This window comes from Stegodyphus dumicola, chromosome 9 (assembly GCF_044657685.1).
Source record: "Stegodyphus dumicola isolate Sdum_Otavi_A_Nest chromosome 9, ASM4465768v1".
NCBI classification, from domain to species: domain Eukaryota; kingdom Metazoa; phylum Arthropoda; class Arachnida; order Araneae; family Eresidae; genus Stegodyphus; species Stegodyphus dumicola.
In genome coordinates this window covers 123,309,172-123,324,140 of record NC_140776.1, presented here as the reverse complement: position 1 = coordinate 123,324,140, position 14,969 = coordinate 123,309,172, and the positions used below count along the sequence as shown (strand labels likewise).

At 30.8% G+C, this 14,969-nt stretch overlaps 1 protein-coding gene across 3 annotated transcripts in view; it reads right to left on the bottom strand.

Annotated features, from left to right (window-relative positions):
- The window catches only part of Cortactin (cortactin), a 119,342-nt gene that overhangs the window by 39,566 nt on the left and 64,807 nt on the right, over window positions 1–14,969 (bottom strand). For all 3 annotated transcript variants that reach the window (XM_085824040.1, XM_085824042.1, XM_085824041.1), the window contains 4 exons: window positions 10,201–10,267; window positions 9,954–10,105; window positions 3,888–4,085; window positions 1,447–1,555 (listed from right to left, as the gene is read on the bottom strand). In XM_085824040.1, the coding sequence (XP_085680166.1) occupies window positions 1,447–1,555; window positions 3,888–4,085; window positions 9,954–10,105; window positions 10,201–10,267 (526 nt within the window). The remainder of the gene's footprint in view (window positions 1–1,446; window positions 1,556–3,887; window positions 4,086–9,953; window positions 10,106–10,200; window positions 10,268–14,969) is intronic.

Here is a 14,969-nt window from a genome sequence, read left to right as displayed (position 1 = left end):
TTTGTTGAGTAGACTTCTTAAATGTGTGATTAATCCTTCCCTGGTATTTTGAAGAGATCTGAGTGGTAATTTACATGCTAAGTGTTTTATGGCTATCTCTAGATTTGTATTGAAATTTGTGTTTTCAGTTTAGAGATCTGAATTAGCTTTATTTTAATGAGAGATAGCATGTTAAAGATTTTGCTGTGGAAGTGCCATTTTCGAATTTTGTTTTGAAAATTAATCTTTGATTCTATCAAGACACCAGGGATGAATCTTTCATCTTCTTTGATAAAAAGTGTTTTTATTATGATTATGTAAGTACTTAGTTTTAGAGTGAGTTGTGTATTTTTTTTAATGTCGCGGCACCCAAAAGATAAGTCAAAGTAGTCAGTTTAAATTAGTTAAATGGAAAAAGTAATTTTCCTTTGTTTCTACTTAACAATTAAGGCTATCTCTAGATATTGTATTGAAATTTATGTGTTTTCAGGTTAGAGATTTGAATTAGTTATATTTTAGTGAGAGATAGCAGATGTTTACGATTCTGTTGCAGAAATGGCTTTTCGAATTTTGTTTTGAAAATTAATCTTTAATTCTATCAAGACATCAGGGATGATTCTTTCCTTCTTTGATAAAAGGTGTTTTTATTTTGATTATGAAAGTAATTAAGTGTACTTAGAATTAATTTGAATATTGAGTTTTGTTTCTTTTTCTTGTGGTGCCAAAAAGTAGAAGTCTGAGCAGTCAGTTTAATAATTAAATTGTAAAAGTAATTTTAATTTTTCTCTTTTTTCTACATAACAATAGTAATATTAAATTTATTTAAAGAATTAAATCTCATTTACTCAAAATGGTATTAAATAAATCTATAAATTAAAAGATACAAATACATTCATAAATTTTAACCAAAATTTGAAACATACTAAAAGTGCAACCTTATTGCCTAAAAATCAGTAATCACAGACAGGGGGGGGGGAAAAAATGGCTCATGTTGTAAGAGAATTTTACAAAATAAAGCAATTTGGAGAAGCTTAATTTTAAAGATGTGACAATCAGTATGAATGATTATTTTTGATAAGTTTAAAAATTGAAATACTGAATATTCCTGCTGAAACTTTTTCTATTTTGGAAGATTATTACCTGTTACCAAACAGCAATTACAAACTGCTATGTAACCTCACATATACCGTTTATATCTACTTTCAACATTATACAAATGACAATAGTTTTCTATATGTATACTTGCTTCAATACTCGTCTGAATTTCATTTTTTTGCAACATACATTTTTAAACAGTATTGTTATCTCAAAAATTTATGATATGTTTAATTATATTTTAAAAGAGATTCACATTTGAACTTTTCTTAAATTCGATCTATAATGCACATAAGTTATCTAGGAATTCAATCAAAATTATTTTTAAATGTTGGCAATTTCATAGCAGTATAAGAAATATCACACACATACCAGGTTCAGCATAATTTTGTGGAGGCCTAAACAGTTCTGATTCTGTATCTTCATCTAATGGCTGGAAAGCAGGTTCTTCTACTTTTTTTGAAGGCACAGTGTGTGCATCCTGCAAAATGAAAATTATTAAAGTTTTGTTCCCACATTTAAAATTAATGATTTTTGTGCATTCAAATATATTCACACATACATGCTATAACCCAAACCCTGTTAAAATGTGTCAATAAGTGAAATTTTGAGATTCAATGAAAGAGCACATTATGCAAAAAACATATTTATATTAAATAAATGCATATATTAGAATATAACTCCTTTGAGGTGTAAATATAATGTTTGGTATTTTCTCAACTAATCCATGCCCTAATCAAAAACTCACAAAAAGTATTCACAAGGTGATGTGGTATGTCAACAAAATTATTATGTGGCAAGCCAGGAGATACTGTTAAAAAGCATTTATGTGGCAACCCCGATATGTGCATAGCACACATCTGTTTTTTAAGACCATATGCAATACTGAATCCATGCAATTCTCTAATATTTTCACAGAACAACAATATATAAAAAAAAATTACAGAAGGATTTCTCAAAAAAGGGTAACTGCTTTATCACTGATGTTCCTAGCTTTTTTAATTTTATTGATTGATTGATCTTCAATGTAATTTGTAGTGCACTGCCATTCAGAAATAGCAGCTGCATTAGCTTGGCAAAAATTTTTTAATCTTACCAAAAGATACCCTGCTGTGAAAAGAACTTCTCAAGAAAGTCGCCAATCATTTTGTGACTCTTCAGTGGATGTATGAATAATCAGAAAGTACCTAACTTTTAAACATTTACAAAGTTTTGGTTTCTAATGATATTTCTGGGGTGTAAATTTTCACCCAATATTGAGTCTGTGTAAGAAGTGGACTATATTATATATTTTACTAAGAAAGATACAATTACTGGCTTCTAAAGCTGCAGTGTCATGTCATGATACCTGGATTTTGCCAAACTAAAAAGTCTGCAAAAGATTTACTTCTTGAAAACTTAATATCTGAAGTATTCCCTGATTTCTCTAGTTAGTTAATTATGAACTTGCTAATTTATAAACTTGTTAATAAACATGTTCCTGTATTATTATTTTATTTAAAAAAAGTCTTAAGCATACTTAAGCCTTCAGCAACAGTTAATAAAACTCATACTTTTAGCAAAATTTTAAAAATGTAAAATAAATTTGACTGCATTTTTTAAAATAATGCCAAGCTTTAAATATTTTAAGGCTCCAAAATTCTTCCAAAATTCACATGTTCAAAAATTTGAAAATTACTTTACTTATAATTACAAACAATGCCTATAAAAATCAATAGCACTTCAATACACTTCCACAGACCCAAACATTACTAATTAAATACTTTTTCCATTTTGGTTTCAGAATGAGTTCCCCCCCCCTTCTTCTTTTGGTATATCTCATCAGAACAATGCATAAAATGACACAAAACTAACTTTTAATATGACAAATGAATTGTTAGACTTGTTAAACAATTTCTATAATAAAAGCAGAATATCTAGACACTATTTCTACACATTTTTAGAAATTATAAGCAGTGTTAACATCCCATGATTCTGGATATTGCAATACAAATTTTGCTTCCATTTTACATATAATACTTGCATGAATCAACAATTCTTACAATAAAAATGAAACCTAAAGAAATTGTCATGCAATGTCATAATTCAAAACAGTTCAATGTCAATATGATATTATTGAAACAGGATGGTACATTGAATATACAGCATGTCGAAGGAGTGAAAAGATATTGCGGACTGCATTATGCATTTGAAAAGTTTCATTAAACAATGTAGGAGGCAGTAGTTCCTAACAATTAACTTAAGCATATTCCTTTACATAATGCATGTTTGAGAATGCCATCATAAAATTTTGTTTTATGCAACTTGGATCATCACTGAATTATCAGAATAAGATGATTTATTAGCTGCCCGATGCACAAAATCCAAGAAAAGGTAAGCAAATTTATTTGTTTCTACCTTAAACTTTTAAGCAGGCTAACTACATATATATGGTAAGAAATTTTAATGTTGACATTTTTGCGTACTGAAATGCATCCAGTCATAAGTTGTACACATATCAGAAGAAAAAAAGTCAAGGTATAAACTGGAAGGGTTATTTTGGAGTTAATTAAGATCTTATTCATAGTCTTTTGAGGAAATTTAGGAGTATGGGGCTGAACCCTTAGCCACTTGGAGAGTTTTGAAATACAGCATGTTTCTTGTAGATGATTTCCATTTCAACAGCTTTCATAATTCATGGAATAAAGCAAGTAAAGATTGCTTTTTAAATTGATGATAAAATCCATAAAAATCATGTAATCAACTTGAAAAGGTACAGAAGCACCAGATTAATTTAAATAAAACTTCAGAAGAAATAAACAGAAGGACTTTACATCAAACTGAGGTGGTGGTTGAGCAGGAACAAATTGGAATGATTGTTCTGGTGATGCATTTTTGGCTGTAGTTGCAGCTTGAAGAAGGGGAGTTGGTACACCCACTGATGATGTGCGCACAGTCGGAACAGATACAGATTCTTTCTGATCATCATAATCATCATAATCTTCTCTTAAGCTCAATTTCCTTTGACGTTCCTGTATAAATATATGATATGAAACAAAATAATAAAACATATACATTATAAGATTAACAGATTTAAATTAATAAAGTATTTATTATATAGCACGCATAAATAATAATAAATATGATGCAATGCAAAATATATGTGCTCATATAAATGTTGACAGCATCCAAATATAGCATAAAAGCACATATTGGATATGACAGTTTTCTTCCTGCAAGGGCTGAGAACCATGCAAAAGACAACTTAACCAATGGCTCAACATGTGTGTTTGCCCAGAACAGCAAAACTGGCATAAAGTGCACAGTTAACAAATAGTTAATAAGAAATGCAGTGTCAAAAGATATTGGAGATCATCCTGATTCAATGTCTACCAATGTCTTGATAATCTGATCATAGTTGAATATGGCTGGTGCAGCTGAACATTCATCAGCTGCACCTATGACAGTCTCTCGTGACATTTATAATGTGCACAGCTTTCCCTTTTAACACTTTGCACTCAGGTCTTTTTCGCATGACACACCAGCAACTCAGGACGTTCCACAGTCTTTTTGATGCACTTTTTACCAGTAACTTAAAATCATTACACACACAAACCATTACATAAAATTTTTATATTTTAACATTTTATATATTTTACACCTTCATAAACATAATTTCTTAAATATTAAGCTCTGCAATTTTTCTGTGTATGATATTTCATGTAACAATTCCCAAGATTCATGCCCGGATTGTCGGAGCAAGTATTACAATAATATATCTTTTGATGCCTTTTTTCGGGTTCATTTCTCAGAGAACAGACTTTGTGATAGATAAGAAAATTTTATCACCATTTAAAGGGGTATCATTTTACACTGCATACGATTATACAGAAAGAGCGTAGGAACTCACTTTGAAGAAACTAAATGTAAACAGTTATTGCTGTGCATTGAGTTTTCGCATCAAACCAAGTGGTGAGTGAGAGTCACCTCTCGAGTTGCGGCATCAAATCACATGGTGAGTGAGAGTCACCTCTCAAGTTCCGGTATCAAATCACCTAGTGAATGAGAGTCACCTCTCGAGTGCAAAGTGTCCAATAACAGTAGTCTCAAATTTGAACTGCACATAGATCGATCAATCTGAAAACAGCTGAAGGGGCAGAACACCAAAAATTCAAATTTATAAGTCTAAAGACTCGGACCTGCAAGTCGGACAATTAAATATAAAATTTTTGACATTTAGTTAAGGTTATTCCAATATACTGAATTAACCAGAAAATTAGAAATTTCAGACTACTGAAGCACCACCAGCTGTCTGATAGCAAACTAAATTTATTGACTGTAGCAACGTTAGAAATCCTCCCACATTACTTTAGTCACATGACCTTATATACAAGCATACAGTGACAAAGAGAAAGCTCCAACCTATTCATTCTTTTTTCCTTCCACAACATTTGCATATATAAACTCATTCACATATTTATACCTTTAATATTCTAAGCATCATTATCTGCAACAAATACATAAATGAAATGCATTCACATACCACATAAAATTGCTTTGTAGGCTGTGACATTACTGGTCTACAAGACACAATCTGAAAACTTACAAACATGATGCTTTGAACATAATATAGCTTCCAATGTAGTTACAAAACCCATAACCCATTTTAAGAACTGTAAAGTCTACCTCTTTAAAATGACTTTTTCAACACACTTCATACAATATATGTACTACACAAGTCATCTCAAACTGATGGGACTTAGGAGCAATTTCATGCAGTCCGCAAACACATTTTCCATAAATTAATTAGCAATACTGTGATAAGAATGTGGGAAAAAAAAGTTTCAGATTTCAATGATTTCACGGTCAATTTTAAATTACTTTCAATATGATTAAAAATGAACATGACTAAATGCCAAAGAAAATCTGCAAGTAGAGCTAATTAATTTACACTCTGATACAAATCTTATTCGCATATCTGAAGATAAAGTTTTGTTCAACTTTCTTTCATACTTGCCAAAAGCTAAATATCCTCATTTACAAAATTTTTTAAATAAGAAATCACTTTGTTTGGGAGTACATTTATATATAAACAATCTTGTTTTAATGCAGTTGAAAAGTCTAAAAAAGAACCAGTTTGATCAATCATCATCTGTAATTCAGGATGATGACAATTTCCAGTTATCTTTCTTTAAAGTTACAAACTTTAGCAAAACTGAAAAACTATGTGTTGCTGTAACTTAAAGCTGTAGTAAGAAATGAAGTAGTTTATAATTATTTATGTACAAACATATGTATTTTTCTATTATGCATCATGCAAAACTATAATTAAAAAAGAATACATTGTTATTATTTATTCTCAAGTTTTGTATAACTTGGAAAACTTTCATAATTTTTTTAATTTTTAGATTAAGATAATTATAAGTTCTTTAGCATTTTATTCAACAGATAGAATTATTTGGAATAAATATCAGCCTGAAAATTTAATATTTAACCGTCCATACATTTTAATTACTATCAGAAGTATCAGAAATTTCTTGCAGATGCTAGCTAGCCTCAAAATTTAATTAACAGTTTTGTCATCATTAAAAAAATTGGGGGGATGGCCATAATCTTTGATGGACAAGTGTACCAAGATCGTAAAAATATTACCCAAAGTAGCTGAAAAGAGACCACTAGCAAATAAAAGCAAACTTCAGTGCTGTAACTGACATACTCATGTTTGTCAACATTTGAATGAATTATGTGGGGGTGTTGAATACCACTTTGAAATATTTGCAAACATGAGCAATAGGTTACCAGATGCTTGCAAGAAGGCATTTATATAGTTTAACCATGCTAATTGTGATCATGAACAAAAACACACATGCACAATTCAGATTGATTTATTCATAAATTAGGGTGGACGGAATATGAATCATGTAGTAAGAATTTTTTCCATTCTTTTTTTTTTCCCTGTGTGTTTTCACTGCATTCAAACAGCACAAATTTAAGGAGTCAGAAAATTACTTTCAAGTAATCTAAGAATAATATGCTTATCATCATTTGCAGTTAACTGATTATATTGCATTTAATTTTATGATTTATATATTGGCAAAAATACGAGCATTTTCAAAACTTAATTTTGCTATATATACATAATTTTATGATAAAGTGTAATAAATAACTATTATTGTATAATAAGGCATTTCTGCATACTTTCGTAGTATAACTGGAAGTATGTTTCATTGCACATTCGGGAGGTCCAAAGTTGAAATCTCAGTGAGAGCAAATCAGATTTATTCAGTTCTCTGAATAAAAAAATTCTAAAGAAACTCTACAGTGGCACTCAAACTAAACAGGTGGTCAATGATAATTCCTCTTGGCGACTAGATCCCCTCATTCCCAGTAGCCCCTTAGAAAGGAGAGTATATAAGGTATTTTCTCCTTCCTTTCAGCAATGACTTTGTGGTGTATCTGGAAGCATGCTCAACCCATATTCAGGAGGTTCAGAGTTCAAATCCAAGTGAGGGCATTATATATTTTTCATACTCCTGCAATCAATATAGCCTGATGACTCTAAAAATAGTTACTATAATTATTTAAATATTATGGTGTATAATTTTTATTATAATGAATTTTAATATAATAATAATTAAGACATTATAATACTACTATAATTAATAATTATTATATATCTTTTTATCTTTGAACTAAAATATATGCAATGAAAACATTTCTTAATAATTAGTTCTAATAATCATATGATAATAAATGATTATGGTAGTTATTTAATTAATTCCAATAATAATAATTACATTTCTTTTTGGCTTTTAGGGCTTTAGTCTATATGCATTATTATACATAATTGATATGAGGAGAATCAAACTTATTTTAAGGGAAAAAAGAACAAAAATAATTCTTGCATAAAAGATCCCAATATTTTCAAATGTCACATTAAATCAACTATGATCAGAGAAGTCTCCACCTAAATGGGGTTGACTTTTTATTATTATTACAGTCAAAAGTCTTTAATCTGGACTCGTCGGGGATTCCGGATTAGCGGTTTTTCTAGATTATAGATCATCATTTTATATCTGGTAAGATGGCATGCAGAAATTATAAAATTAAAAATATGAAACCGTAATTTATGAAATAAAGAGCAATTATGATCTAAAGGGTATCAAAATTTACAAAAAAGCTTAATATTTATTTGTTTACTTTATTAAACATTTCTTTCAATGCACGCATACATAAAGCATACATTACGCATAGTCGGAATTAGAAAATTTCAACCAGAAAACTATTTTATGTGTATTCCGCTGTTCAAGTCCTATAATTGCTGCGTCGAGAATACCGGCTAATTTGTCAATCGAAATTTTTTCGTTTCCAATAATCTCTGTGTCACTTTCTTCACTATCGGAAGCGAATGATAATGATGAGGAACTTGATTTAAATCATATCAAAGACAGAGTACATCGAGATGAAATACTACATTTAGTAAGGAAATATAAGCTGAATAAAATTAAAACATCTGCCTTGAAGATAAGGATAGTGCTGAAAGATCAACTTCCTGTTCATTGTGTGCAGCGACGTCCCCCCCCCACACACAGAGCAGCATGAAATTGATAAACAGTTTTTGGAATGGTTAGAGAAACAAAGGATATGCCTTTATCCATTTTTTGCAGGAATTCCACTTTTTGTTTGATGGACATCGAAACATGCTTTCGCTTTGTAGATCCTTTGACAGCTCCAGAATCAGAAATTCTTTTTGACATAATCGAAAGTTCAAGCTTACTTTTCTAAAACTGCTCTAACAGTCTGCAAAAAATAATAAGCCGGATCCGATTAGAAGATTAAGGGACAACACAATCTGCAACATTAACTGAAATAAATAATTAGATAATTTTAGCTTAGCTTATACCGTTCGTTATACATTAAATGCGCATGCGTAAACGTATTATGCGCAAGCGTAATGGTATTATGAACATGCATAAACGCATTAATGCATTTACGCATGCGCAGAAAGTTTGTAGATTTGAGATCCGGATTATAGATCATTCCGGATTATGGACGTGCGGATTAAAGACTTTTGACTGTATTATTATTTTAACTGCAGAAAATATATTTCTGCTAAAAATTATACTTCCATTATTTTTAAGAGACTTACTTTTAAAAGTAAGTAATGAAATATGCACTGTTCACATAAAAATCACATGTTATGAAAAAAAATTTTCTACATTTTTTATTTCCAGCATTGCACATCAATGCCAAGGTTCACATTTATTTTTGTGAATACAAAATAAAGGCACGAAAGACAACTGACAACAGGATCACCTCATGATAAAGCGACTTTCCTTCCTTCAGTAATAAATTCTCATGTGACCTACTCTCCCTGAGGCTGGTAATTAAAACCCTTTCTGGAGAATCGTAAGTATTTTGGCATAATGCCACTTAAGGCTGCATTTAACAAGGTCAAACTATAAAAAATGTGATGCATTAGACATCTCTTAAACAGAAACAATACATCTGACTACCTTGCATATTATGTATATACTAATAAGCAGTATACCCGAACCTGCTAAGAGCAAAACTGCCTAACTGGTTATTCTCAGGAAGGCAATACTCATCATTCACCCCAATTTAACATTGCTTTAAAAATGAATGCAAATTATGAAATTGTAAAGTTTAGAATTAAGTATTATTCGGCCATTTCCCTCTATGTAAATTTGTCAGATTATTTAATTAAATCAAATTTCAATATAAATGCCTACTTTTCACTTTCAGTAAAGGAAAATGGAATCAACATCTAGAAACATTACTTATATTGATTTGCAAAAGTGTAAAAAATTCAAGTAGAGTTCATTTTTAAATAAGCATGCAGCAGTGTCAATGAGATAAGTTTATATTACAGAACAAACCTCTTCATCTTTCTTAGCAAGTTCCTTTTCTTTTTCCTCACGAGCTAAACGTTTTTTCCTCTCCTCTTCAGCTCGTTTCCTTGCCTCTTCTTCCTCAACTTTCGCCATATTTTCAAAGCGAGCTCTTAGACTGCTAGCCTTAGCCGAACCCACTAAAAATAATAAAAATGTTGGGGAAATAACTGTTTCCTTTAAACATGTACAGATAATGTAAAAAAAAAATCATGTTTATACATTTCAGGCTTACCTGATTCCGAACGAAGTTTCTGATATGATGATTGTGGTTTTTCAACTTCTGAGAAAGAGTGAGCCGACTGAAATCGAAGCATGAAATTAATTTTTGTCTAAAAGTAATTATCCTAAAAAGTATCTTACGCTTAACAATTTGAAGCATCGTTATATGAGTCTTTTAATACACTATCTCGCATGATCTTTAAATCATAGCAGTTTATTAGAGATATTTAATTTATTCTATAATTGATTTAAAGGTCAAAGGCCATTTCACTTTTCTGAGAGAGCGAATGCCAGTTCTTCAAAAAAGAATAGTAGCTCTTTTACAGTTCACCCACATACCAAAAGATATCATACTTAAATATATTATGGGGACATATGACATAAAAAATTTTTAAATTTTTAATTTTGGGCTAAAAATATAAAGTAGATTGAGATGATTCCAAAAATATATAATTTATGCATGTTTCAAAATTTTAGAAGACCGAAATCTTTCATTAAAAAATGTAAACAAGCACTAGCACACCTATCAGTTTAAAAGGGATAGATGTCTAGTGTGGCTACAGTTGTCAATAAAGATAAAGGCATATCACCTGGTAAAAAATATGCCCATAAACATTCTTTGCCAGAACCTGCTTCATTAGCTGTTAGAAGTGTATTTAAAAAGTCTCTCTTACAAACAAACAAACAAAAAAAAAAAAAAAAAAAAAAAAAAAAAACCTACTGTTACGAAAGAACTCAAAACCTGAATGAAAGTGTTTTTGTGAGCGTCATCATATTAAAATTAGGTTTTTTAGATGTGGTAATATGTTTTAATGATAGTGTACAAAGTGGCAATAAAGTAATGGAACTATTAGGAATATGCTCTTCTTGAAAACTATTCAAGCCCAGAAGGTTTAAATTTCCCACAGTTGTTTATATTAACTATTTCTTTGAAGGTATGCAGGATAGAAAATTTACGATTAGTACAAAGTCTGAAATCTGGACTCTTTGGGACTTCGGCGATTCCGGATATTAGATCATCAATTTAAATCTGGTAAAATGGCATGCAGAAATTATATATATATATATATATATATAAGCTTAATATTTATTTGTTTATTTTATTAAACATTTCTTTCAATGTAAGTTGTTTAAGTTGCTTCCACAAAAAATTCAAAAAGTTCCTTTTTCTTTTGTGTCATATACAGTTGACTTGCCAATGCCATACTTCTCCCATAATTTTGAGACGGATATGCCTTTATCCATTTTTAATGGACATCGAAACATGGTTTTGCTTTGTAGATCCTTTGGCAGCTCCAGAATTGGAAACTCGTTTCGACATAATTGACAGTTCAAGCTTAGTTTTTATAAAATTGCTGTAATAATAACAGTCCGCAAAAAATAATAAGCTGGATCACACTAGAAGATTAGACAGCAGCACAGTCCACTACAATAACTCAAATGCCTTAGAATCAGTAAAGATAATTTTAGCCTAGCTTAATAGCATCCATTATACATTCTTGATTGTGTATCACAAGACTGGTGAAGAAAGCCAAGTTGTTTCGCTAAATTTTGTCTTGCTCCTATTGCGTACTGAATTAAGCCTGAATTGTATTAGTTTAGTTATTTAATATACTTATGTTTATTTCTTGCACATGCTTAAAACTAATATGAGTCTCGTATAAATAAACTCTCACATATACTTAACGCTTTATCTAGGGCCGGCAGTAAATACCACCTGGTGCAGTCTCTACGGGTCCTAAATTCTGCTACAAAGCACCTTCCTAAGTTCTAAATTTTCACCGCACATAAAATTTGCATCCCAGTGCTTTCCCTAAACCATAAAAAACTTTGCATCCCTTAAGTTTGCCGCTCGGTGCTTCTCCAAATTCCAAAAATTTAGTCTTCCCTAAATTTTGACGTCTGGTGCCGACATATTCTGCCACCACTTCTGGGTTTATGGTGAATAACATATCAGTTATTCTTAATTAAAATAGCACTAAATGTAATCTTTTGGCCTGGATTACATTTAACGAAATTTACATTTAGTGAAATTTTCATTAGATTGCATTTAGTGAGTTTCATTAACAAATATATTTTTAGCATATGAAAAGAAATTTTTGTTGAATTTTTCCTCGTCAACATTTCTTAAAGCATTTAAAAATCTATAATCATCGTCAATCGTAATGTTAGCATAAAAGGTTGCCATACTCTTGTTATTCAATTACTAATATAAAAAAAAAGTTTAGACATCACTGCATGAATTATTACTGAAGCTGTCCTGTATTGATAAACATGCAATGTTGAAAGCAAAATATAATAAATAATGACTTGCCAGGTCTGCATCAGGGATATAAAATAGGTGAATGTTTCAGTTTGAGATGTATGCCAAGCAGATACTCAGCTACGGAGCCAAATTATTAATCTAAAAAATTTATGCTTACATGATAGTTTTTCCATAACGAGGTATTTTATTTAGTGCTTATGTGAAATTAAGAATCGAAATTTTTACGTGAAAATCTCCCCATGTTTTATTATGGAAGGAAAAATCAAATGCGCATGCGTAAAGCATATATATTTAAAAAAAAAGTTTGTGGCTTTAAGGTACGGATTTTAGATCACTCCAGATAATGGACGTCCAGATTTCAGACTTTGTACTGTATTAGTATTGGATATACAGTACAAAGTCCATTATCCGGAATGATCTATAATTCAGACCTCAAAGCCACAAAAAATTTTTTTTATGCTTTACACATGCACATAAGCGTTTACGCATGCGCGTTTAATGTTACGCATGCACGTTTAGCACAAAAAAACGAAGCAACTTAAACAACGTACATTGAAAGAAATGTTTAATAAAGTAAACAAATAAATATTAAGGTTTTTTTTTTGTAAATTTTGATACCCTTTAGATCATAATTTCTCTTTATGCATGTAATGCGTTTACGTATGCGCGTTTAGTGTTATGCATGCGCGTTTAGCACAAAAAACAAAGCAAAGAACTTACATTGAAAGAAATGTTTAATAAAGTAAACAAATAAATATTAAGCTTTTTTTTTTTGTTTTTTGTTTTGTAAATTTTGATACCCTTTACTTCATAATTTCTTTTCATGCACGTAATGCGTTTACGCATGCGCGTTTAATGTCACGCATGTGCGTTTAATGTTTACGCATGCGCGTTTAGCACAAAAAACGAAGTAAACAACTTACATTGAAAGTGTTTAATAAAGTAAACAAATAAGTATTAAGCTGCTTTTTTTGTGTGTGTGTGTAAATTTTGATGCCCTTTAGATCATAATTTCTCTTCATGCACGTAATGCATTTACGCATGCGCGTTTAATGTCACGCATGCGCATTTAATGTTTACGCGTGCGTGTTTAGCACAAAAAGCAAAGCAACTTAAACAACTTACATCTTACATTGAAAGAAATGTTTAATAAAGTAAACAAATAAATATTAAGCTTTTTTTCTGTAAATTTTGATAGCCTTTAGATCATAATTTCTCTACATGCACGTAATGCATTTACATATGCGCGTTTAGTGTCACGCATGCGCGTTTAGCACAAAAAACAAAGCAAACAACTTACATTGAAAGAAATGTCTAATGAAATAAACAAAAAATATTAAGCCTTTTTTTTTTTTTTTTTTTTGTAAATTTTGATACCCTTTAAATCATAATTTCTTTTCATGCACGTAATGCGCGCTTTTCATTCATCAACAATCCAATAGCCATGTTGGTGGGCCCAGGCAAGGCATAAAACTTTGCGTCATATAATCAACAACAGTATGTGAAGAGGCTTTCAGCTCAGAAAAGCCCATATCAATGATGGTCTGTTGAACAGTCCATACACTGGCAATTGTTGAAGCTCCAGCATTGAAATGTGCAGCACTTTGAGGAAAGGTTGCATGTTTGTCATGTTTAATAATTCTCATCAGTTGTCATTGATCCTGTTCTTTCACAAGCTTTTTCCGGACTCAGCGATGTCGGAGATTTCATGTTTTACCGGATTCCTGATATTCATGGTACACTTGTGAAGTGGTCATATGTGAAAATCCAAATTTTATTGCTTCCTCAGAGATGCTATGTCCCATCTCTCATGTGCTGACTATAACACCACGTTCAAACTTATTTAAATCTTGATAACCTGCCATTGTAGCAGCAGTAACTGATCTAACAACTTTGCCAGCCACTTGTCTTACATAGGTGCAGCTGTCTGCCATGCTTTACTGTGATCGATTCCATGACATATTCCATACTGTTATTTTCATATATACACCTAAGCCCATTTTTTGGCTCTTCAATGCACTACTTTTGAAATTGTATCCTACAATCAATAAACTGTAAATCACTAAAAGAACTTCGTTAATCCTGCAGATGGTACCAATACTCAAACAAATGAATCATGCTGAGGGAATTTCAAAGTCAAGATCCTAAGCAACATGTACAGTACCGCATCATAAGTATTTCCATGTTATCTCATAGAAGCATGTTAGAGATCTGTTAATAAAAGTGATGACTTTTTCTTTCCATGCAGTGCTACATTTATAGTGTATACAGCTGAATAACTCATAAAAATAGCTCTTTTAACCCTTTAACTGTCAAGTTATTTTGATGATTTGGGTACACAAATTGTCAAATTTTTTTATTCGAAAAATCAAATGTTTAATACAAAATAAAATATACTTAAGGAGTTAAAAATTGATATTTTGAAGTACATGGGTAAAATTTTTAAAGTTTTGTAATAGTAATAATGTATAATAATTCTCAAGCAAATATGCGTGTAGCCAACGCATATTTGCTTG